Here is a 24,368-nt window from a genome sequence, read left to right as displayed (position 1 = left end):
AAAAGAACTGCAGGATCAGTTTCACAGATTGACAAATTTACGGATGTTCCGGATCTTTTGGAGGACAGTCCCGTGGCCATCCGGATCCATGTTTATGTCACGACCCAAAAATTCTATCTTAAATCGCAGTTCCAATAGTTTTCGAAAAAAAAGCTACGGTTTTTTCACAGTTTCATGGATGATCCACTTTTACGGATGATCCGGATCTTCTGGAGGACGGTCTAATGGCCATCCAGGTTCATGTTGATGTCTGGACCCTAAATTCTTTCATGTATCACAGTTCGAAGTGTTTTAGACAAAACTACGGACTCTAGAATCAGTATCATAGATGGACCACTTTAACGGATCTTTTGGAGGACGGTCCCATGGTCATGCGGGTCCATGTTTATGTTAAAACCCCAAATTCATTATAACATCATAGTTCCACGTGTTTTTGAAAAAACCGTGGAACTCTTGCATCAATTTATGGCTTGCTTGCTTGCAATCATACTAAGGCCTTGTTGTCCTCTACTGACTGAAGAAGTCGTCTCCACCCTACTCGATCCATGGTGGCCAGCCTCGTAGTCTGCGAAGGGTCCGCAGATCGGCTTCTACTTGGTCGATCCACCTTGCCTGCTGCGCGCTTCTTCTTCTTGTTCCTGTTGGGTCACTTTCTAGAACCATTTTCACTGGGTCGTCGTGCGGCATTCTTACGACGTGCCCAGCCCACCGTAGTCGCCCAATTTTTGCAATGTGGACGATGGATGGTTCTCCCAGCAGCTGGTGCAATTCGTGGTTCATTCTCCTCCTCTACGTTCCGTCATCCATCTGCACTTCACCGTAGATGGTACGCAACACCTTCCGTTCGAAAACACCGAGGGCGAGTATAGTCCAGGTCTCGTGGCCGTAGAGGACCACCGCGTCTTGTAGACAGTCAACTTCGTGTGGCGGCGAATTTCATTCGACCGGAGCGTCCTCCGGACTTCAAAGTAAGCACGATTCTCTGCCATAAATCGTGTTTGAATTTCTCTGCTGGTATCATTTTCGGCGATCACCAGTGAGCCCAAATACACGAACTCATCAACCACCTCGATTTCGTAACCTTCAATCTGAACTCGGGGTGGGAGGCTAACATTGTCTTCCCTAGAACCTCTTCCTTTCATGAATTCTGTCTTTGATGCGTTGATGGCAAGTCCAATCCGTCTAGCTTCAGCCTTCAATCTGATGTACGTTTCCGCCATCGTCTCAAAGTTCCGTGCCATGATGTCGATGTCATCGGCGAAGCCAAGAAGCTGGATGGACTTCCTGAAGATCGTGCCACTCGTGTCTATCCCAGCTCATCTGATCACACCTTCTAACGCGTTTCAGACACGAAAGTCCATCACCTTGTCGTAACCCCCTTCGAAATTCAAAGGGACTCGAGAGTGCCCCGATACTCAAACAACGCACATCACTCGATCCATCGTCGCACTATGGGCAAAAATGGGTCCAAAATTACCCAAAATTCAATATCTCAACAGAACGCTGAATTCCGGCCATGAAAAAAAACTTTTCCGAAGGGAAATCGTCCGGGGAATCGATTGCACGTGGTCTCATAGACCGGGGAGTCTTGTAGGTATGTGTTTTGGACCATTTTAACCCCATTTCCCCCTACTTTTTGGAGGAAATGTTTTTTCACAGCTCTATTTTTCGTAAAACATAAGCACTTTATGCATGGTTTTAGAATACTATGTCTTATGTTTTGCGAAAAATAGAGCTGTGAAAAAACATTTCCTCCAAAAAGTAGGGGAAATGGGGTAAAATGGTCCACAACACATACTTACAAGGCTCTCCGGTCTATGAGACCACGTGCAATCGATTCCCCGGACGATTTCACTTAGGAAAAGTTGTTTTTCATGGCCGGAATTCAGCGTGCTGTTGAGATATTGATTTTTGGGTAATTTTGGACCCACTTTTGCCCATAGTGCGTCGCCTTGACCAATCGCGTCAGTTTTTACGGAAATCCGTACTCGTGCATAATCTGCCATAGCTGATCTCGATCGATTGTGTCGTATGCGGATTTGAAATCGATGAACAAATTATGGGTGGGCACGTTGTTTTCGCGGCATTTCTGCAGAACCTGCCGAATCGTGAATATGAACCCCTGAATCCCGCCTGGTATTGCCCCACGAACTCTCTTGTGACAGGCGGCGGCATAGAATTTGGGAGAGTACCTTGTAGGCGATGCTCAGCAGTGTGATCGCGCGGTAGTTGCAGCAATCCAACTTGTTGCCCTTTTTTGTAGATTGGGCATACGACACCTTCCATCCACTACTCCCAAATCTTGGCAATTACCCAGTGCAGCGCTCTAACCAGTGCTTCACAACCGTATTTTAATAGCTCACTTGGTTGTTGATTTACACCAGTTGCTTTGTTGTTTTTCAGCCGACCGATCTCCTCCTCAACTTCATGAAGATCAGGGGCCGGTAGCCTGTCGTCTTCTGCGCATGCTCCAAGGTCTGTTGCCGTGCCACCTTCGTTTTCTGCTGCATCACCGTTCAGGTGCTCGTCATAGTACTGCTTCTACCTCTCAATTTTATGGAGTGACCATTTTACGGATGTTATTGATCTTCTGGACGACGGTCCCATGGCTATCTAAGTACATGTTTATATCACGACCCCAAATTCATTCTAATATCACAGTTCCTAATGTTTTTTGAAAAAATTGCGGAACTCTAGGATCAGTTTTATTTATTGACAGTTTCGAGGATTGACCATTTTTAAAGATGTTCTAGATCTTGCGGAGGACAGTCCCATGGCCTTCTAGGTACATGTTTATGTCACAACCGCAAATTAATTTATATATGACAGTTCCAAGTGTTTTCGAAAAAACCGTATAACTCTAGGATCAGTTTCGAGGATTGACCATTTTTAAAGATGTTCTAGATCATGCGGAGGACGGTCCCATGGCCTTGGATAAGGTTTATGGATTGATCACTTTTACGGATGATCCAGATTTTTCGAGGACCGTTCCGTTGTTTCCAGGATGCATATATAGGAACCATGACTGTATTCTGGATAATTGTGAACATTTGTGCCCATTTATCTAAATTACAGATCTTGCACCACTTGCAAAACCCTATAAACACACCTCTAAAAAAACGTGTAACGACTCTTTTCGTTGTTTTTAAAAAAGTAGCCGGCTCTATTTTCAACCTTTCTACAATCAAAATAATTTGCAGGCCCTAGAAATTCTAAAAGTTCCACAATTTTTGAAATTGATTGGGCTATATTGAGCACTATTTATCCTAATTACTTTCACTAGCGTACCCAGTAGAGGTGACAAACAACTGTCATTCTGATCCCGCTAGATATTTTGTTCATTTGAGAGCAGTTTTTGGGTCTTTGGAGCACTTTTTTTACACATGGGCTTTACAATTCTAAGGGCAATCATAAGCGGCTTTGCCACTCTTTACCACCTGAGCTAAGAGGGCTCTTAAATCCCGATGAGCAAATAATGCGACCCTATCAACTTAGTACGCAAAAACTGTTATCACTAGGCCACCGAACCCCTTCCATTACAAAAAAAAACACTGCGGTCGACGATTGTTTGAACCTGGCAACATGAAACATATTAAAATTACATGACATCCTCGGAAAGTGTGTATCACTTTTTTACCACCGCCAATTTTTATGATTCTGTTTTAATGCATATTCTTCCGTCACCTGTTGGCCAATTTTGTCCTGGTTAGTTGGCATGGTTTCCAATATGTTTTCGGGTATTGTGCTCACACTAGCCTCAGATAGCCTAGTCAATAAAGGCACGGTATTATCAGGTCGGAGGCGGCGGGTTCGATTCCCAGTCCGGTCTAGGAATTCTTTCGGATTGGAAATTTTATCGAATTCCCGGTATCATTATGCTTGCCACACACTATACAAATTAATGCAGTTGGCAAAGCTCTTAATTAATAACCGTGGAAGTGCATCTAGAAGACTAAGTTGAGAGCCGACAAAACGCTTGTTACAAATGCGTAAAAAACCTAGAAGAAGTTGAAACTCACAAATTCCACTGTTAAGCTCCGTCCAATTTATAGATTGTGCTAACATCTAAATTTTCATTGAAATTTGAGAAACTGATTTTTGTGAAATTGGTGACATCCCCAGTTTCACAAAACACTACCATAAGCACTTCAGCCAAAAAAATGTACCCACCTTTCTGTGCCATTTTCCATCCTTTCATTCGGATGAACACGCACACAAACAAAAACCCATCCATTCACTTCTGCTCAAAAGCATCAACAACCGTATGGCTCACTTCCATTCCACCCCACTGGTGTAACGAGGCCATAAATTACGTACCAGCGCTCACCTGTACGTGTACATAGAACCACCGAGCATCAACGATCGCCTAATGGCTGACTCTCGGAACCGGAATGACCAAATGAATGTAGTGTACAGTCATATTTCGAATTACATTCACCGTTCATTCCGCCGCTCTAAAAACCAACCGACAAAACGGTGCGGTACTTATGTAGATGGAGCGAAATTTATCGGTGTCCGGCATTCTTTTGCATGTTCCAGGATTAAGGTGGAAAAAAGCACCAATTTATAGTTGACTGCCACACTAATCTGCGTTGCGAGTACCCGAGTAAAAATAAATGCAGCTAAGTTTAGTTTTGAGTTTATGATTGGTTCATCACTTACCGTAAAACTTAATGTTTGCGTTTATTCTGAATTTTCTGACAAATATCAAACATTACGTATTCGTGTGTTTCTACTAGGGTACCCATAGTGCTACCGGTCTCTGACTCTTTCTGTGTATGCATGCGGTGAAGCGTCCCTAACCAAGTTACGTTTGTCCTTTTTTCCGACGTTTTCTATTTCTCTTGTTTGCGTTGATCGTTAGTTTTTTGTTTTTGCTTTCAAAAACTCACTAACGTAGTGGTACCGTCGTACGGTCGGTGAGTGGTCTTACCGGTTTGAATCTTCCTTTGATTCTCTCTTTTTGCACTGCTGAGTTACCGGCTTTTCATATTAATGCCTGGAATAGGGTGTGTACAGTTTCATCAACCTCAGCGAAAACATAAGGAAAAAAAACATGGCTAGGGTAGATGATTTTAAATTCGTCCCCCATCGAAAATATTTTCGATTTGTTATTATTGTTAGATGGTGGGTTGATTCTGCACTTGGATGATTGCTTTAAAGCATTTAAACATGCTTAACAGTGTATAGAAGAATGTACAGCTGAAAAAAATCGTCCCTGGCGAAATGTACAATAAATCAATACTGCAATTAATTATCTCTTAAATATTAACGCATATTCAATCAAGTAACTGTTTTGCAGAAGTAATCCTCCGATCGTGAAAACTTACAATCATGGTGACCATTGTTTCTTGATCAGCGTTGGAAGATTGGAAGGGCGAAATTTTGTGCATTGTTAGGTGTTCATTATTCCAATAAAAATATATTACTTGGGAAATTCTAAGGTAGTAGCTGGGCGGGTACAGTACTTGTACTCTACCGTAGAAAAGCGAACCATACACACGAACCACACGCGAATAAAAATGACACAACCAGCTTTGCAACAACAGCACAAAGATCAGAAACGTCACATGGTTTGGCCGTACCCGCATTTTGTTTTGTTTTTCAATTAATTAATGAGTTGGGCTCCTCACTTGTAACATCACTTCACAGTACCGGCTTTGGCATATGAGACCACTTATTTGAATTTCGCTTTTATGCTACGTTTTTACAAGTGTCATCAACGCAAAAAAAAGCGAAAATCCAGGTCAGCTTTATCCTTTTTAATTAGCAAGCTACAAACCTGGTATTATTTAACGGTAGATAAGAGTTTTCCGTGCACGCTGACTGTCGTTGATTGCGCAAATTTTCCGCAAGTACGTGTCAGATTGTTGCGAGTTTTATTCATCATTAAAAATTTCCAAAAGAGTCAGGAGGCATTGAATTCCCCAGCAACGGCAACAGTTCAACGAGTTCCACCGATAACAACGTTACGCGCGGCGGGATTAATGCGGTTAATGAGCAAGTAACGACCGGCGTGGACGAAGAGCGTGAAGCATAATTGCAGGCGCTGTTGCTGCTCGATGATTGCCCGCCGGGTCTTTTCGTGAGCGGTGCTCGCACCGACCGAAACAGAACCTATCAAAGAACCTAACGATTACCAGACAAGCAACTGCTCTGTGTGGTTTGAATGTGCGGAAGTTGCCTCGCGGTGGGATAATTTTGAATAGAACTTTATTTCTGTTGAAATGATTTTTGTTCCAAAATTTGTGGAACATTTTGCTTAAGGAGGCAATTCTATCTTCGTTGTAAAGTGGAACGCAAAGCTGAAAAAATAGTATTTTTCATACGTTGGATACCGTAGGGCATCGAACGTTGAATGTTTTTTAATCCGGAAATTTTAGTTGTTTATTAAATATTACTTCCATTTTTCAACATAATAATTATGATAAACATGGAGTTACTAAACAACAGTGGCGTCGCAAAACCTCACTTGTTACCTGTGCACCAACTTTAAAAACCCGATTTAATACCATATTTATACTTGAATATGTTAAAAAGCGTAAATAATGTTCTAGTTTTCTCGGTAGCTATCCATTCTAAGCAATATTTTAGTAATTGTTTATGTTTCGATAGAAGGTGCACATGTAGATTGAGGCTGCTATGAGATCTTCATATAAAATTTGTGGGGCATTAAAAAAAACCTTTTAAAAGTGTCCGAAATTGTAGACCAAGTGTCCGAATTTCGGTGCCTTATGCAGTGCGCCCATCCAACCGAGAAAACCGGGAAATCCGGGAAAAAACCGTGAATTTGAATTTTCCGGGGAAAATGCGGAAAAACCCAAATCACACCAGGAGAGATCATATATACTCATCCCAAGTAACAATTTCGATTTAATCATAGTATTGTAAGCCATAATTTGGTCATAAAGAATTCTTTAAATAGGGCTGGAATGCACCTCAGAGCGTTGGCAAACCAACTTTGTGCATGCATCTCACAACACTCGACAAAGAGTGTGTAGTTCTCCCGTTTACTTCACACACTCTTTTCTAACTATGATTGGGCGATTCTTTGTCCACGAAAAGATCGAAAAAATCGATTTTTTCTTTAGATCTTTTCGATCTTCAAAAAATAAATAAAAAATAGATGTTAAATTTTTTAAGTGTATTAACATTAAAAAAAACTTCAAGGGACAACCCTATGGGGTTGTACGCAATGGTGACAAAGGACTACGTGGTCTTATATAATGAATCTTATTTGTTAACTGCAGCTGGAGCTTGTGTTTTCTGTAGGAATAGGATTTGAGCGGGGTTCTCTCTGTTTATGCTCTTTAGTATGACACGCTTGACATAGATGGCCCACAGCGACTCACGAAGAGCTACTGATTCCGATCAATAGTTGTGTGGCTTCCTTCTCCCTCTGGATGGCCATGCTTGCAGGCAGCCTTTCGTTGTGTACTGGAGAACACCACCACTCACCACGCGGTGATTGAATAAACACCGTTTAGTGAGACCGGATGGAATTCAACTTTGAAATCTGTGTTAGGGAAATCACTTTTCGCAGGCAAATCGGTGATTATTTTAACTATCATAGCAACAATTGCACATTCGTGAAATTTTCAGTGACATTTCGAAAAATGATAAAACCTTAACTTTAACAGATGCATAGGAATTGGTGATAAAATTATTTAAATTGGTCCAGGGACAGCTGAGTTATTAACGTTCAAAATCTTACATAATTTTGTTACATGTTCCATTTTCGGTTTTCACAAAGTGTACCCCCATATAGAAATCACAGACCTACGTCAAAAAACGATTTACTCTCACCTCACCACCAATATTTAAGAATACAACATAGCAACATTTGAAAGGTTTGCTCTAAAGAGCCTGAATTTATAAAGAAACGAAATGTAAAAATTGGAAAAATCGATTATCTGTCAAAATCATAGGGAAAGTTATTCCGAGCAGAGACCTGTCAAATGGATATCGCCTCTTTACCCAATTCAGTCTCTTTAGTTTGCGTTACCTCCCTTCTGTGCTAATTGCTCATTGCCGACACATTTTGCCTACACGGAGAAACAGCATAATACATTTTGATTGATTAATCATTAATAATTCAAAACTGCACACTACGAAAAAGACATGTAAATTTCAGTGCTTTGAGACCGACACATGCAAGCGGCCCTTTTGACATAAGAATCAGTTGAAAAGGACGAGAAAATCAATTCAATCAAACGCACTTTTCGTCGAGTTGCATATGTTTCAGTTTCAGGACACTTAATTTTACATGCCATGTTTGTTTACGTTCCATGATTAACGTCAAAGCTGAATAGAAAATGGTGAAAAATTTATTACCGAAATGAAATGCCATACACATTGACAGTGAGCAAGTTTGACGAAAAATTTCTAGCCGGTGATTTAATTGAATGTTATAAAGGAAACAATTTCCAACGTACCAAGCGTATTAAAAAAAAATCAAAAGATCGATCTACCAAAGATCGATTCTTTGGTACCGATTTAATCAGTGGATCGATTCTAGAGCCAAATATAAGATCGATCTTTCTCTGAAGATCGCCCAATCTTATTTCTAACTAATCTGTGAGAAAGCGATCCGCACAATGAGCGGTACACTGCGTGCGGCGCAGGGAGCGAATATAATACAACAAGCGCTAATGTCCTCTTTGAATTCTTTGCAGACTTTACTTACCACGACTGCATGCAAAGGAGATGATGAAGAGCATAACGAAGAAGAAGTTTGTCTTTTGACGTAGGACTATGTCTTTGATTTCTATATGGGGGTACACTTTGTGAAACCGAAAATGGAGCATGTAACAAATTAAGAAAGATTTTGAACGTTAATAACTCAGCTGCCCCTGGTCCAATTTCAATAATTTTATAACCAATCGATCAGAAATATAGCTACGCATCGGTAACAATGCTTCCGAATGTTGATTTTCAACAAGAAACTATTGAAAAACTGGTAAATGTTTAGCATTGTCCAAAAGCGTCGAATCAACTAACAAATCCACCAATTACCTACATGCATATGCTGCTTCCCCAGCACAGTCGTCAGAGAGTAGTAAGTAGACGAAACAAGTCGAAGTGGCATTCGCCTCCGATCCTCGGGCACGTGCGAATAGGGAGGATGGAATTGCGTAAATTTTGCACACTCATCGTCATACTCAGAACCACACGGTCCCAACGACCACACCACTGTGTGGTGGTGTTCGGTCGTCAAAATTAGTAGCAGCAGTAGCATTGTTCACCAGTAACAACGAAAGGCTGCCTGTAAGCTGCAGAGCCCACATAAGCAACCATCAAAGGAGGAAGAAGCTGCACCGCTATGCTATGGATCGGAATCAGTAGCTCTTCGTGAGTCGCTGCGGGTCGGTCATCTATGCCAAGCGTGTCACCCTCGCTCCAAACGACATGCAGCTCGACAGCCTCATCCGTGTTGAACACCCAGCTCAGAATTACTCAACCATCACTACAAAACGGTCCTTTGCAGGGCCACCAAAAATTTGTTAAGGAGTATTATTTGGACATTGGTTTAGGTCATCAGTTCCTGCAAGCAGCTAGCTATCAAGGCTCAACCTGTCTATAGAAGGTGTGGAATTGTAGGCCTGAATAAATTGGTGCAATTAGTTTTTCCTCGGCTTTCATTCCGCACGATTCGTTTCTTTCGTTTAATCAATCACTCTTGTAGTGACGTCGAAAAGATTGTTTCAATCGGCGCTTACATATGAAATTTAATGTGGATTATAGAATTTTTTGTATGTTACCAAAATGTATCAATGGTTTGCCAATTTATTGATTATTGAATTATCACACTGTATACCATGAAAAAGCAGCCTGTTTGTGAGGTTTTGCCTGTTTTCAAGTAAGGAGTTATCATAAAAAAACAAATCGCCAAATTTATTTAAGAATTCAATTTAGAACTTTTTAAAGCATCCTTCTACCGGAGATGAACCAGCCTGCGGCTAAAAATCTCCTAAATAAAAAAAGCATCCTTCTCCACAGAAATCTCTCCAAATTCATCTAACAATTTCTAAGAACTTCATGTCAGAATAATTCTGGCATTCTGCTCAGAACTTCTCCTTCGAAAATTATGTGGGATTCCTCCTCAATATTTGATTGAAATCAACACTTTGACTACTTTTAAATGTTACTAAAAAATCCAGGGTTTATCCGCCAGATTGTACAGATTGTTCTTTTATTTGTTATAACCTTTCAAATGCTTCCTAGTCTCAGTGCCTTGACAATTATGACTCCAGTATTATTATTTTTTTCAAATCTGTGATCTTGAAAAATTATCAAAATTGTTAATTATTTTTCTCCAAATATTGCATCACGATAATTTTGAAGAAAGTGTCAAATACCCAGAATCTTGGGAACTTCGTAAATCACTTCAGTAATATTCTTCAAGTATTGGTCTATTGGATGTGGGTATTAAATTTCATGAACCATGTTTAGATTCACGTTGAGTGAGTTCCAACGTCAGTAGGTTCTGCATATTATTATTTTCGTGTTTAACTTTGTACATCAGCCCGAGTACTGAAAGGTTAATATTTATAGTTAGTATAGACAACGGAGTGAAGACACATTTTCTTTATCCGATATCCCTAACAATTTCTTCTAATTCTCATTTGTATAAAGTTCAGTTTTTTCCTCACAATTCTGTCTTAAAACCTATGCATCCACATAGCATTTGGCCTAGTGACTTTATTCTCTGTTACTCAATAAATTCTAGTGATTTGAAATCATAATAAGTGAGTTTTCAAAGTATCTCGAAAGATCAATGATTTGTTTGGAATACATTAAGTGACTCATAGAGTTAACTTTTTACTTTCAGCTTTAAAAATACTTTCTGTAATTTTGCTTTTATTTTTTCCACAAATACTACCGAAAATTTATAGTTGGCTGCCTTTTTAAATATGCTTGCAATTTCGTTTTTTGTTGAATATTAACAACTGGGAATTTTTTCCCTCCCCTTGGCTAGTTTTTGCACCTTGCTGTTGCTGGGCGGGCTTAATTTCATGCTAGTGGAGTGTTTGAGACGGTAGGTTTATGGCCGGCGTTGCTGGCTCATGCCGCGATAGAATGGCGTCATGGGCAGGCAATGGGGATTACTAGGCTTCCCCTCTCTTTTAAACCACTGCATGAGAGAACCAAAGATCTAGTCTAGCAGTGATAGTATCACACTTGTTACTCCTTTGATTGAGAGCCGCGTCGTAGTACGCTTACGTATAGGCACTGCCGTTGGGTGTGATACTGGCGGGTTTTGCCGCAAATCACTCTTATTTTATTTATTTTTACGCAGATAGATTTATTTGGGTTTGCAAGGGAATTATACTATTGAAATATTTCAGAAAGTGCCCAACAGTGCTTCTTCTACTTACGTGACAAGCTTTCGTTGTTGTTTTCATTGAGGTATTACTCAGGGAACAATGTTAAACACCATTTTTGTACATGGTATTGTAACTAATCTTATACGTGCTTCATTTTGATTTGGGATAACTGTTTGAACTATGGCTCGGAAACGTGTGAGCATAGTTGGAGCATATTCCCTATATAATTTAAAAATGAGCTAGAAAACTAACTTCAAAGTGAAGCATTTTTGTCACTTGGGTCGAACTAAGATATAATAAATAGGTATAGGTCAAAGTCAAAAGTACTTGAAACACGTTTAATTTTAGATTATAAACACAAGTGCAGGTACTTAATAAAGCATGGGTTATGATTGATTAGGTGAATTAGAGATTTCAATTATTTATTAAATTAGACTAATGAGATATCATAATCATCAAACGAACGTAAATAAGAAAATTCAAAAAGTCTTATAACATTAGGTAGATTAACAAAAGAATTAGGATGCGGGGGGTCCGCTTAGGGAGGCAACTAACAAGTTGTAGAATAAATCTTCCTATTTAGTCTTGAACTTCAATAAGAAAACGCAAGCAAACCAATAGCATTTAGCAAATTAACAAGAAGAGGAATAGTTTAGAAAATAAGTAAAAGTAGGGGTATGTGACTATTGATAACTTTTAATCTTTTGTAGGTAGTGTTTTCCCCTGAATAAACTCAATCGATAAATATATTATTCTCTCAATACGTGAAATCTCTGATATATGCAGTTAAAGCATTTGAGTTAATTTATTTCTTAGTGTTCAAGTACTTACATTTGTAAACAGCAGTCAATGTTAATCTATGAACTAAACCCTACGTGACTGTAAAATCGATCTTTCCTTATGTGGTATTGACGCATCGATGAACGTTTAACTTTTCGCGGCTATCGAAATCAACGCGCCTACGTCTGCGGAGCTTACGCAGAAGTGATTAGCATTTCGGTAGAGTTTGCCAAAAGTGTTTTGAGCTTATGTAGTTTAGAATTTGTTCGGTACGGTCGCGAAATTTTGAAATGATTGATACGTGCGGTAAAATGACTAAATTGAAACAAAGCTCAATAGTAAAATAAGTAGATATCTAGGGAGAAAACCAAAATTAATCAACTTGCAAAAATAGGCTATCACATTTATTTTGGTGGCACTCTTTAAATGATAATAAGCCTTTTTTTTCTCGCTTCAGTGGTCTCGCACGGCTTCCGGAATTCGCGCGGGTTCCGTAACTTACATAATTTAGATATTTCGTTCGAAACGGATTTACTTATTCAATCGGTTTTTTACGCGGATGTATCTACGCGCACACGTCACAGCATTTTTTCTATAACTAGCTTGAAACAATACATACGGAATCCAGTGTTCAAGCGGCCAACATAGGCTAGTCCTTCTTCTATATTGTCAAAGATAGAAGCGAAATTTATTCAAATGGGTCAAGTCTTGAAAACTAAGCTGTCACACAGCTCCAGCTTGATACCCAATAAAAAAAATATATTTTAACAACTGGGAATTTTTTAAAGATTCAAGATTCAAGATTCCTGGTTCAAGAAAACCGGGAATTTTAAAATGAAAATTTACTGGCGGCCACCCTGACTTTTAAAAAACCTGGGAAAAACTGGGAATTGAACAATTTGATTTGAATGGACACCCTGATTTTGACTTTTTTTTTTAACTCCGTTGTGAAAATCAAATTGCATGAATTACTGTATGCTGTGCTGTCATATTTGATCCCACCACTACTGACAGCATAGTGTCACTTTTATGTGGGTAAAAAGTTATAAAAATAATGTACGGAGATCCCCCCCCCCCTCCCCCAGGCAACCACTGGTAAAAAGAGATGGTCGGTCACTGATTTTCTCATGTACCTGCGATGTTTTGGAAACAGTTCAGTCGATCAACGCATCCATTGAAATTCACCGTGATAGAAATTTCAATAGTTCTTATGTTCTCCACGAGGACCTACTTTTTATCTCTAATTCTATTCATCCCGCTTGCATGCGAATAGATCGAAATTGATAGAAGGAGAATCAGATATTTGCATGATAAGGGCCCCATTCAAATACAGTTAAGTTTCGATTTTATCACGGTCGAAAAGCAATTTCCTGAAAACACTATGCAAAATGTACGATTCAAGAATCAAATTTGTTTTATGAACATGTAATGAATTCATTTATTATTCATAACAAAATAATTGGTGATGTTATTTGCCCAAAAATTTACTCAAAATAACACTCTGCATTCCACTGTCACCTACGGATAGAAAATCTGCAATAACAATTCCTTTCAATTTTCTAAAATCGAAGACAACATATCAAGAAGACTGATCACTCTGCAAATACTGTAGCGCTCCGCTTGAGCAGTTCTGAATAAAAACAGAGCAAATATGCAAACCTCTCTTCTGAAGTTGGCATCTTCGCTATTTAATTCGCTTTGAGGTTTAGCATTTTAGGAATAGATAGTGAGATTTTGCCTGTCCTTTTGCATTTGCATAAGAAAGCTCAAGAGATGCTAGTCTTCTTGCTAGTCCTCAACATCAGTGTTGAAAAAATCATCAATCAAATGATATTTTTCCGATCTCATGCGCTCTCAATATCACGTGTGATATTGGAACAAAATATTATGCTTGATATTGATTTTACACGCTCTTTTGATATTGCGAGACTATTCACAAAGTGCAAAAATCAAGATGAGAGTTGACTCGACACAAAAATGATTCTGTTGCGCATCGTTTTCTTAGACAGAGAAGGTATTACCACAAACGAAGTGACAGACGGAGCGGCTCGAAAACTTTGGTGACTAAACTGCTATTGCAATTTGTCAGTGTACCATATTCCAACACCACTACTGCTGGATTTTACCACATGGCAACACTACTACTGGATTGAACTAGCATTTTCACCAAATGTACTAATAAAAATACTAACCCATCTGGTGGATGATGGCACAAGCTTCTAAGAAAATTCTATTACAGTGAACCACATTGGCAAATCAAAGTTGGCACTCGTGGAGAATAGACGAACTATGAAAGTGATGATGGTTTCAAAATTTTCCACGGGGAGGTATACGAGTGCAATCTTAAAATGCTTTTATTTTGCAAATAGAGCATTTTATTTATATCTGGTTGCTGCTACAGTTGTAGAAAAGCTGAAATCTATGTTTACACATAAAAATCTGAAAAGAAATGATTTTTTCTATATTGTATGTCTATTAAGTAGTTCTTAAGTTTTCTACTAGCGTAGCATCAACCAGATTTAAATAAAATGCATCATTTTCAAAATAAAAGCATTTTAAGATTGCACTCGTATACCTCTCCGTGGAAAATTTTGAAACCATCATCACTCTCATAGTTCTTCTATTCTCCACGAGTGGCAACTTTGATTTGCCAATTATTTTAATTGATTTCTTCGCCAGTTAGTCGTCTGTCACTTCGTTTGTGGTATAGTTAGCTATCTCTTTTTACTATTCACCGATGGCAGACACGAAGTGACTGCTACCAGCTATTATGGAATTTTTGGTTGCGTTCGGGTTTAAAGGAAAAATCATGAAACTCAATCTCATCGCAAATTGCTGAGATTTGCAGCTGGTGAGTTTTGTTAGCTGGAATTCTGAGCTGCGATATCACAGCTAGCAAAATCAACCGCAGTTGTTTACTTGTTGATTTTTGTCTACGAAAATCAAGCGTGATCGTATGCATTGGTGAGATTTGTTTTTATGTTATTTTCGCAACACTGCTCAACATATCGCTGTATGAAGGGCCAAAAACGGTTTTGATGGATCGATAATTCACCTATACGCCTCCACGGGATGATAGAGAATCTCCTTCCAGCCACATGATCATACAATTGGTCAAAAAACGAGCCGTCCGACAGAAGGATACCCCAATGAGTGTGGAGAAGAGCCCGCCCTTTTTCCACGAGATGTTAACAACAGGGTGTTGACAATTTTACTCTCCCCATCCAAATCGCTTCAATTGGATCGGTGGTCCCTCCCCTTCCCATCATTTATTGGTTTTTATGCTATCATTTGGTGAAAGTTTATACGGTGACTTACCTTTGATGATGAAGTAACTTACCTAACTGATAACCATCTTCCTTCTTGTCTTTTGTTGGCCTTCTTGTAGGTGGTTGGTCTAAGGTCTCCTATCCTCTGATGGGACTGCCATCTTAGGTGTAGTTTCCGGGGAAGATCATTTCTTATGCTGGATGCCAGACAGACGCTTTTTAATCCGCACCTCCGTGGTGGACAGACGCTCGGAGGCGAAGCATTTCCTCTACGGCCGTGCTAGGGTTACCGGGCCAGTGTTCGCTTCGCACCTCCTCACTTTGCTATTGTCGGATTGACAACATTGCCCAGGCTACGCCACCCAGCTGTGTCCATGTTTCAGCTGGTAGTCGTTTGTAATCATATGATTCGTGGAGGCGTGAGGTAAGGACTTGTGAGGACCGGAGCTAGGAATCACTCTCCTTTCAGGTTGTCCACTCACCATTTTGTAGCCCTACATTTCATATGGGTCATTCATGCCTTAACTCTGCCCAAATGGATATTTTTTTTTGCAAACTCTCATGCAACCTAAGAATACCGTGCTTTATATCTTTAGTAGGAAACATACAATAGCAGTGCGATTAGAAATTGAATGCTGAGACGATACAATAAAGAGGCCAAAGAATGTGTGCCCTTGATAGAAGAAAATGCGCATTCTCAAATGTTATGAAGATAGTCCCGCCACTTACCCCGGGAAATACTTAAATTCGTTACATATCATTGATACGTATAAGGAGCTGTTCATTAACTACGTAGACAGTTTTTTGGTATTCTTGACTCCCCCTCCCCCTGCGTAGGCAGTTGTCCATACATTTTTATAAATTTGTATGGGCCGTGGATTATTCCTACCCCCCCCCCTAACATGTCTACGTAGTTTATGGACAGCCCCTAATACATAAAAGGCGCCGCCGGGATTTTCTGAAGCATAAAATCTCAGTTAACGCCTTCGGAAGGCAAGTAAAGTCGATGGACCACGATCTATGAGTTGATGGGTCGATAGGTGTGGGAGCTGCCTCCCTGGCGTCGGTAGCATTGGTACTCAGTACGGTAAATAAGATCGACAGAAAACAAATCGCGGAAAACAAAACAAAAATATTCTACTAACGTTTTTTTTTTTTTCATTATAGTCTCTTTAACACTTTTGGGTCATTCTTTTTTTTTTTTTGGGTCATTCGTGATTTGTCCGGGGTGATATTTGAACTCGTGACTTTGGCGTGAGAGGTATGGATGTTAACCAGTACGCCGGAGTTTCCCCCGTTTCTGCTAACGTTTTATTCTAAACCAAACAGATTCTGAGATGAATTGAAGATGAGTGCCGTTAAGTAACAGAGACTCCTCTAAAATGTAATTTGGTCACGGTTGGTTAGTATGCGGAAATTGCCGACCCCGGTTCCAGAGACCACTTTTCTCTCTGATCTCAGTGATTTTGGACCTCAAGGACCTCAAAATGTTTAGGATTATTTTATCTTTAAGGAAAAGTATAGGTATTAATGATTAAAGTTCAATTCAATCGGACCAGTACAATGGATTTTTCGGAAATTCTCTAAATTGTTGTAGACTGTTCGTTTTTGACAAAACTGCCAGGGAATGGAAGCTCTAATTCTTAAAGATAATCCTTACCGAAAACTAAAGTCAAGCCTAGAGAACCCTATGGGTAACCCAAAAAGCCTAGGCTTAAGAACCGCAGAAACGGTCAGTAATGTCTAAACACCGTCCTTCGTTTCCGTGCCGAATGAAAAACTTTAAAGTTAACATTTATTATGTAAAATATAATGATTGTATAATGAATGAATGTATTGCTTTGAATTGTTGTGCAGTTGAAGATCTTCATGTGAATTATTGTACAGTTGAAGATCTTCAAAATAGTGCCAGTTCAAAATGAAGTCTTGAAAAATATGTTGATAACTTTTTGCAGATCTAGGATTACCTGGCTTTGGAATAATTTCTGAGATATCTAGTACTTGAGAGAATATCTGGGAGATGTGATTTGAATTGTTCGGCAGTTGAAGACCGTCAGAATTATTCCTGATCAAGCTGTTAAATATCTTGAGGTTTTTTTTTTAGATCTCTGATCGCCTGTATAATTTCTGAGCACACGGTATGTTGAGAGAATGTCTGTGAGTTGTAATTTGAATTTTTGGGCAGTTAAAGATATTCCTGAGGAGTTTTTGGGGATGTTTAATCTACTGTCTTTGGAATAATTTCCGAGCAATCTGGTGTTTGAAAGAATAACTGGAAATGTGATTAGAATTGTTGGGCAGTTGAAGATCTTCAGAATACAACTTTATCGAGTAGAAATATTGAAAAAAAAATAACCTGATAACTTCTGGGAGATCTAAATATCTGGTCAAGGACTTATCCTGAAGATATTTAACTGCCCATCAATTCAAACCACTTCTCTTAGATATTATCTCATAACGCCACGTTGGAAGATCAAAGTTCTCCATAAAATCCTCTTGATATTGCTGCTTTCAAGGCTTTAAGTGTATTAGGTATTATTCTGAAGATCTCCAACCATACATCAATTGATATCTCGATGCTCTCGTATTCTCACATGTTACCAGAATTGTCATAAACTTTTTTAGGTAATCAATGATTTTCGTAATGACCTCTGGATTTTTTTTTTATTTAAGATTTATGGTCTATCAGGTTTTATTCCGATGATGTTAAATTGTCCAACAAGTCAAAAATAAACATCTCCATAAAATACTCTGGATCCACAACGAACTCTCCTTTACACGATTTCTCCCTAACTCGATGGAAATCCAGGCTACTTAGGCCAGTTTCCCCAATGGGAGTCCCCATACAAATTTCCTAAATTTACCTTGTTAATTCGATATCCTCCTTAGCTCAAATCCTCCCTAACTCCATGGTCCCTTCAATATCGAATTAGGAAGAAGTGATTGTATCAATATATTACTGTTATAATAACTGAAAATTAAAGCTCAGCCAGTTATAAACGAATTTCAAATCAATTGGGGCCATTTGAAACTACGTACTTGGTATCAATAGTTTTAATCGCTGTGCAATGATTTTTTAAAAATTTCCAATTTTCCGTTACACATTTTTCTGGAGGCATCGTGCTCGGAGTATTAAAAACAAGCTCAATATATCTAAATCTCTTATTAATTAGCTGAGGTCATTTTCAAAAGCTATGCGTGTATTTTAATTATAGCATTCAGCTCATATTTTAAATATACCGTTTAGCTTCAGATATGCACCTTTACCGACTGAGTTAAGGGAGACACCTAGTGGTGAATATATGTATTTGATTTCAAAGAACATAAATTGAACTAGCAATATGTCCAATGAGATACCCAGAACCACTGACGCAGTGAAGCGGGCGAGGGGAGGGGGTCAACAAAGTTGTTTAGATCGACAAGACTTATTCTAAGGCAAAGATTTTAGTTGATAATTTGCTCAGAAGGCGGTGCTATTTTGAATTGCTTGCCCTTACTTAACATCCTGAATTGATAGAAGGTTCCTGTCTTGTATATTATAGTTAAGAGTTAAGAGAGGGAAACAGATACCTTCTATCGAGGCGAGCGGTCAAGTGAAACCAAAAAACTCGAAACAACGTGATGCAACAGTGTGAACTGATAAGTAAATTCTGAGCTAAACTGTTTACCATAGAATAGGTATGGTCTATTTGAACATCTTTAATCAAGACGGGAGCCTTCTATCTATACAGATAAAAAATCTGAATTTTAATAGTGATGTAAACATTCATTCACGTAAACTTATATTTCATTTCACACAACCGAGCAACTTGTAAACAATGTTGTTTATAACAATGGGCTTTTGTATACAATATTTGCTACACTGCCTGAAATGTCTCAGAACTTTACATGATATGTAATGTGAACTTATATGATATGTGACGCTCCATTTATGTGCATCATATTGAACAGAAATTTACGCTACTTTATCGAACTGTGTAGTCATGATATTAAGGGGTCATGCCTACCTGTAAACATAAAGAAACGTTTTTTTATTGCATAAATCGTAAGTGTATACACTTAAGATTATTTTCTTAAAATTTCATGTTGATCCGATGATGAACCGGGAACATATCTTAAAACTTTAAATGCAATTATCTCGAAAACTCATTTTCAAAGTCGGTGTTTGTGATAACTCAAATTCAATACATACGATTTGTTCAGTTGTTTTTGTATATTGTTTAGAACTGTTTATTTAGGGCCTTGATCGTGCCAATTTTGCAGATTATTAAAATTCGATTTTTTAGAGCCTATTAGAACAACAGAGCGGCGCCGGTGGTGTAGTGGTAAGCGTGATTATCTCTCATCCCAGTAGGCCTGGGTTTAATCCCAGTCGGCACCGCCGGGATGTTCTGAGGCATAATATTTCTGATCACGCCTTCCTTCGGAAGGAAAGTAAAGCCGTTGGTCCCCGGTTCATGAGTTGATGGGTCGATAGGTGGTAGGGTCCAGGTGTGGGAGCTGCCTCCCTGGCGTCGGTAGCATTGGTGCTCAGCACGGAAAACAAAATCGACAGAAAACAAATCAAGGAAAAAAAATATTTAGAACTATTATTAACCTGGCTTTTTAGTGTTTTTTTTTTTATCTTTGAAAGGCCGTAATTTTGTTTTTTTTTTTAAATCCATCGATCGCTGCCTGAATTGACTGATTGTGAAATCAAATTTTCGATTTCAGCTAATTTCTGCTCGTGCCAGTGACCACTGACCGAACGAAGTCAATGAGAACGCGTGATATGAATGCTTACACCCGAATTCAATGGCGTTTGAATGGCGTTTCAATGCTTTAGGCCTAATTTAGAATCCGTAGGCCGAGTTTGGGATCAAAAAGCAGTGTTAATAAATTTAGAAGTCATATGCAGTGAAAATATTCCATTTTTGTACGAAAAGTAGAGGCAAAAGGCAGTTTGTGCGTAGTAGGCCCAATATTAGATCTCAGCCCTAATGATTTTTGAAAACGAATGTAAGAACAATAAATTTGTGAAAACCGAATTGAAATATGTCGCTTAATTTCGGAGAAAAAAAAATATTAAATTTTGTTTGGCCTCGAAGGTAGGCTTGACCCTTTAAGCTACGGCAATCGATTCAAAATTAATGTCACACGAGCACAAGCCAGTGCGTGAATTCTGTGTTGAACTTTTTACCACAAAATAAGTCTTTTCCATCTGAACAACTTTGCTGGAAACGAGAGCCTTCTGTCTAGTCCATTTGAGGGTAAACAATTCAAAAACAATGTCACTTTAGCGCTGCATGGAGAGTGAATTCTGAGCTGAACTCTTCACCTTAGGATAGGTCTTGTCCATCTGAACTACTTTGCCGAAGTTGGAAACCTTCTATCTAGTCAATAAGTTAAGTTAGGGCAATGAATGAAACATGAATGTCACACTAGCACTGCCTGGTGAGTGAATTATGAGCTGAACTCTTTACCATAATATAGGTCTTGTTCATTTGAACAACTTTTGCCAAGACGGAAACCTTCTGTCTAGTCCAGATGTTAAGTTAAGACAAATAATGCAAAATTAACGTCACACTAGCACCACCTGATGAGTGAATTCTGAACTAAAACCTTCACCCTGAAAAAGATCTATTCCATTTGAACAATTTTGCCGAGAACTGGAGCGTTCTATCTATTCAAGATGTTAAGTTAGGGCAATCTATTCATGTCACACTAGCGCTGCTTGGTGAGTGAATTCTGAGCTATACTCTTTACCGTAAGATATGTCATGTCCACCTGAACAAATTTTCTGAAGAAGGTAACCATCCATATGAGAAGGATCTGTAGATAGCCTTGTGTAATATGTATTTAAGATCGCGCAACTTTATCATTTTCCGTTTAGCACCATCTAGTGAAGAAATTCTATCATATATGCCATAGTATTGGAAACCTTGTATTCTTGAATATCTTTGCACGAGGAAGCACCATCCGTTATGGTTGGGATCTCGTGATATAAACATCTCTTACATCAAGATATGCCATTGTATATTTTTACAATGACCCCTCCCTATGAGCGATCCACCCATCCAAAATAAAGTTTGAAAATGAAAACTGAAAACTCACTTAATTTACTCTGCAAATCATTAGAAATTTCAGAAATTAATTGAAAACTCGTAAGTATTTCAACAAAAAATTCCAATAAATATGTTTTCCAGTAAAACACCAAAAAATTGTATCTTCCATTTAATACCACTTAATTCATTTTGATATTCATGACAGATACGTATTTTTACTACAAGGTGCAGTCTTCATCAGTGTCATTCCCATTAAAGAACTTATCAACCACTTAGAACTCTGTCAATAGCGGATGGATTTTAATTCTAAACAAGCCAGTTTATTTGAATTTCTACAAATCTGCTCAAATGAACACTCACTATTGGAAATAACATAAATGTCCAACTGTTGCAATGGTGATATAAATCATCACCGATTGCCTGCAAAAAGCACTTTCCTACCACAGATTTCAAAATCGAACTCCATCCGGTCTCGCCGGACGGTGCTTATTTAATAACCGTGTGTGGTGTAGCAATGGGCGATCTTGGATCGAAACACAAAAGATTGATTCTTTTAATTCGATTAATCGATTTTCTTAATCGATCTCAAACACGACTGGATCGATCCTTTTAATTTGATTTTTGTTTCGATCCGAAAAAAAATTTCAATGCTTTTGCATTTGCAATTAAATATTGATTTTTTTTTGTCTTCACCTTTGTGAAACCATACAGTTTTCTTCAATTAGCTTTCATGGGATTCCTTTGGATGAGTTTTGGGATATCTGAATTAAGTACTTTCCGTACTTACCTGCTTTTACACACCTACCATCTAATCGTTTTTTTCATATGTTAATCTTTCGTTTTTTAAATCGTTCATTTAATACCAATAAAACGAATATTATAACCTGTTAAATCACATTGTTCGATCAACAATTTATTTCTCAATGATATCAATCATCACACTAAATGACTATTATAAGTGACCTATCATAACAATATAGCTTTAACGTAATATCAACTTTAGACTGAACTTGGCGTTAATCTGCACCAACCTTCCTATGATCCGTTATATTTGAAACATGTTTGTGCCATTTTGAAAAAAATGAATCGATTCAAAATGATTTAAAAAAAATGAATCGATCCACTAAGATCGATTCTTGCCCTAAGATCGCCCAATGCTAGTGTAGTGGCGTCTGGTCGGTCGTCATCAGTAGTAGCAGCAGTATTTTCGGTGCGTGACGCGAAAATTGTTCTCCACTATTCATTCACCGAAGAAGGAGGAAGAAGCCGCACCGCTACTGATCGGATTCAGTAGCTCTTCGTGAGTCGCTATGGGCCATCTATGCCAAGCGCGTCACCCGCGTGTTGAACACCCTTATAGCTCAGCATTACTCAACCATCACGAAAAAACGGTCCTTTTCAGAGCCACCATAGATTTGTTTACCCTTTGTCTGTATCTTGGAATCAATTTGACCCCAGACATTTTTTTAAATCTTGATTATTCATCAAAACGATTTTTGTCTCTGACATTTTTTCATGCAAAAGTCTTCCTGCTATGCCTGCCTCTTAGTTGAGACATATTTAGAATCTTATTTAATACCCGTTGTGAGGATTTCCACAATGAACTTAGCTTTATTGTTGAGGAACATACAAAGGTTTAAAGAGTATTTTCTGGACATTTGTCAAGGTCATCGATCGGATTTCAGTTCCCATACATTTAGATCTAACATGTCATGAATTTTTAAGGCAACATTGGGGGTGCAATTTCAAAAACCAAAGTCGGTCGCGGCATGAAAGTGGTCTGATTTTGATCCAGAGATGATGGATTTTAAATCTTAATACGCCAATCGATAGGAAATGTTTCTACTAAATCTGTTAAAATTGAGAGGGAGGGAAGTGGTTTCCATAACACAGTCGCCGAATATTGATACCGAGCACGTAATCCTACGTCAAATCGACGGTCGTGTCTTGGATACAACCTCTTACATTTTCAGTTCTATTGGAATGGTGGTCGGTGTGGGCTATCTTTAAACAAATATAGTAAGCTGGTCTTGATATGAGATTTCCAGATTATCAATGGTATTTCAATAAAAAATAAGCTTGATATAATCAGGTCATTTTTACAAAACCACCCTTCTGGCAACTCACGGATCTAATATGGACAGCATTTCTTTCAAGTTTGCGAGTTTTAGAATAAACGTCTCCAGTCATTTAGTCATCATACCAAACGCAACTACGAACGGCGCCGGTGGTGTAGTGGTAAGCGTGATTACCTCTCACCCCAGCAGGCCTGGGTTCAATCCCAGTCGGCGCCGCCGGGATGTTCTGAGGCATAACATCTCTGATCACGCCTTCCTTCGGATGGGAAGTAAAGCCGTTGGTCCCCGGTTCATGAGTTGATGGGTCGATAATTTGGGTCCAGGTGTGGGAGCTGCCTTCCTGGCACGTCGGTAGCATTGGTGCTCAGCACGGAAAACAAGATCGACGGAAAAAACAAACCAAAGGAAAAAAAAAAAAACGCAACTACAGTCTACAATGACGATTTCAAGTATATTTGTTGAATTCCATGAACAATCATGCGTTAATTTCTAGTTTGATTTCTCTGCGTAACATTCTCCTTAAATTTCAGAATTAAGTACTATTTCTTGTCAACAGAAACGATATATCTAGCTTAAAAGCGAATTCCTTCCTACAGCTATCAACGATTTCCTTTTAATTCCTAGTTGGCATATCATCTACACTTATATACTGATGAAGTACCGTTGCGTAAGTCACTGTTAGTTTAACTGTTAATCTTAAGTTGCTCTGTTAGTAATGCTTCCACGCTGATTGTGACCACTGCTCTTCCATCTGTTTATTTGATGATCAAGTCATACTTTCCGTAATCTCGACCAGCTGAGGGGAAAAGGAAAAAACGAATTCGAATCTCTTCAAAGCGCGACGACTGTATTCGGTTCGGACCGCCACTT

The 24,368-nt window shown here is 38.8% G+C and overlaps 2 protein-coding genes across 2 annotated transcripts in view; one reads left to right on the top strand and one right to left on the bottom strand.

Annotated features, from left to right (window-relative positions):
* The window catches only part of LOC135706725 (RNA helicase aquarius), a 307,481-nt gene that overhangs the window by 145,059 nt on the left and 138,054 nt on the right, over positions 1-24,368 (top strand). The window lies entirely within an intron of this gene.
* LOC135706731 (probable G-protein coupled receptor Mth-like 1) overlaps positions 23,937-24,368 on the bottom strand; it is a 107,050-nt gene continuing 106,618 nt past the window's right edge. Inside the window, exon 9 of the mRNA XM_065228386.1 lies at positions 23,937-24,294. Coding sequence (XP_065084458.1) covers positions 24,254-24,294 — 41 coding nt within the window. The 3' untranslated portion in view covers positions 23,937-24,253. The remainder of the gene's footprint in view (positions 24,295-24,368) is intronic.

The sequence above is a fragment of the Ochlerotatus camptorhynchus genome, unplaced genomic scaffold (assembly GCF_037179485.1).
Source record: "Ochlerotatus camptorhynchus isolate MF236.1 unplaced genomic scaffold, CSIRO-AGI_Acam_v1.1 ptg000290l, whole genome shotgun sequence".
NCBI lineage: Eukaryota > Metazoa > Arthropoda > Insecta > Diptera > Culicidae > Ochlerotatus > Ochlerotatus camptorhynchus.
This window is presented reverse-complemented; position numbering and strand designations above follow the sequence as displayed.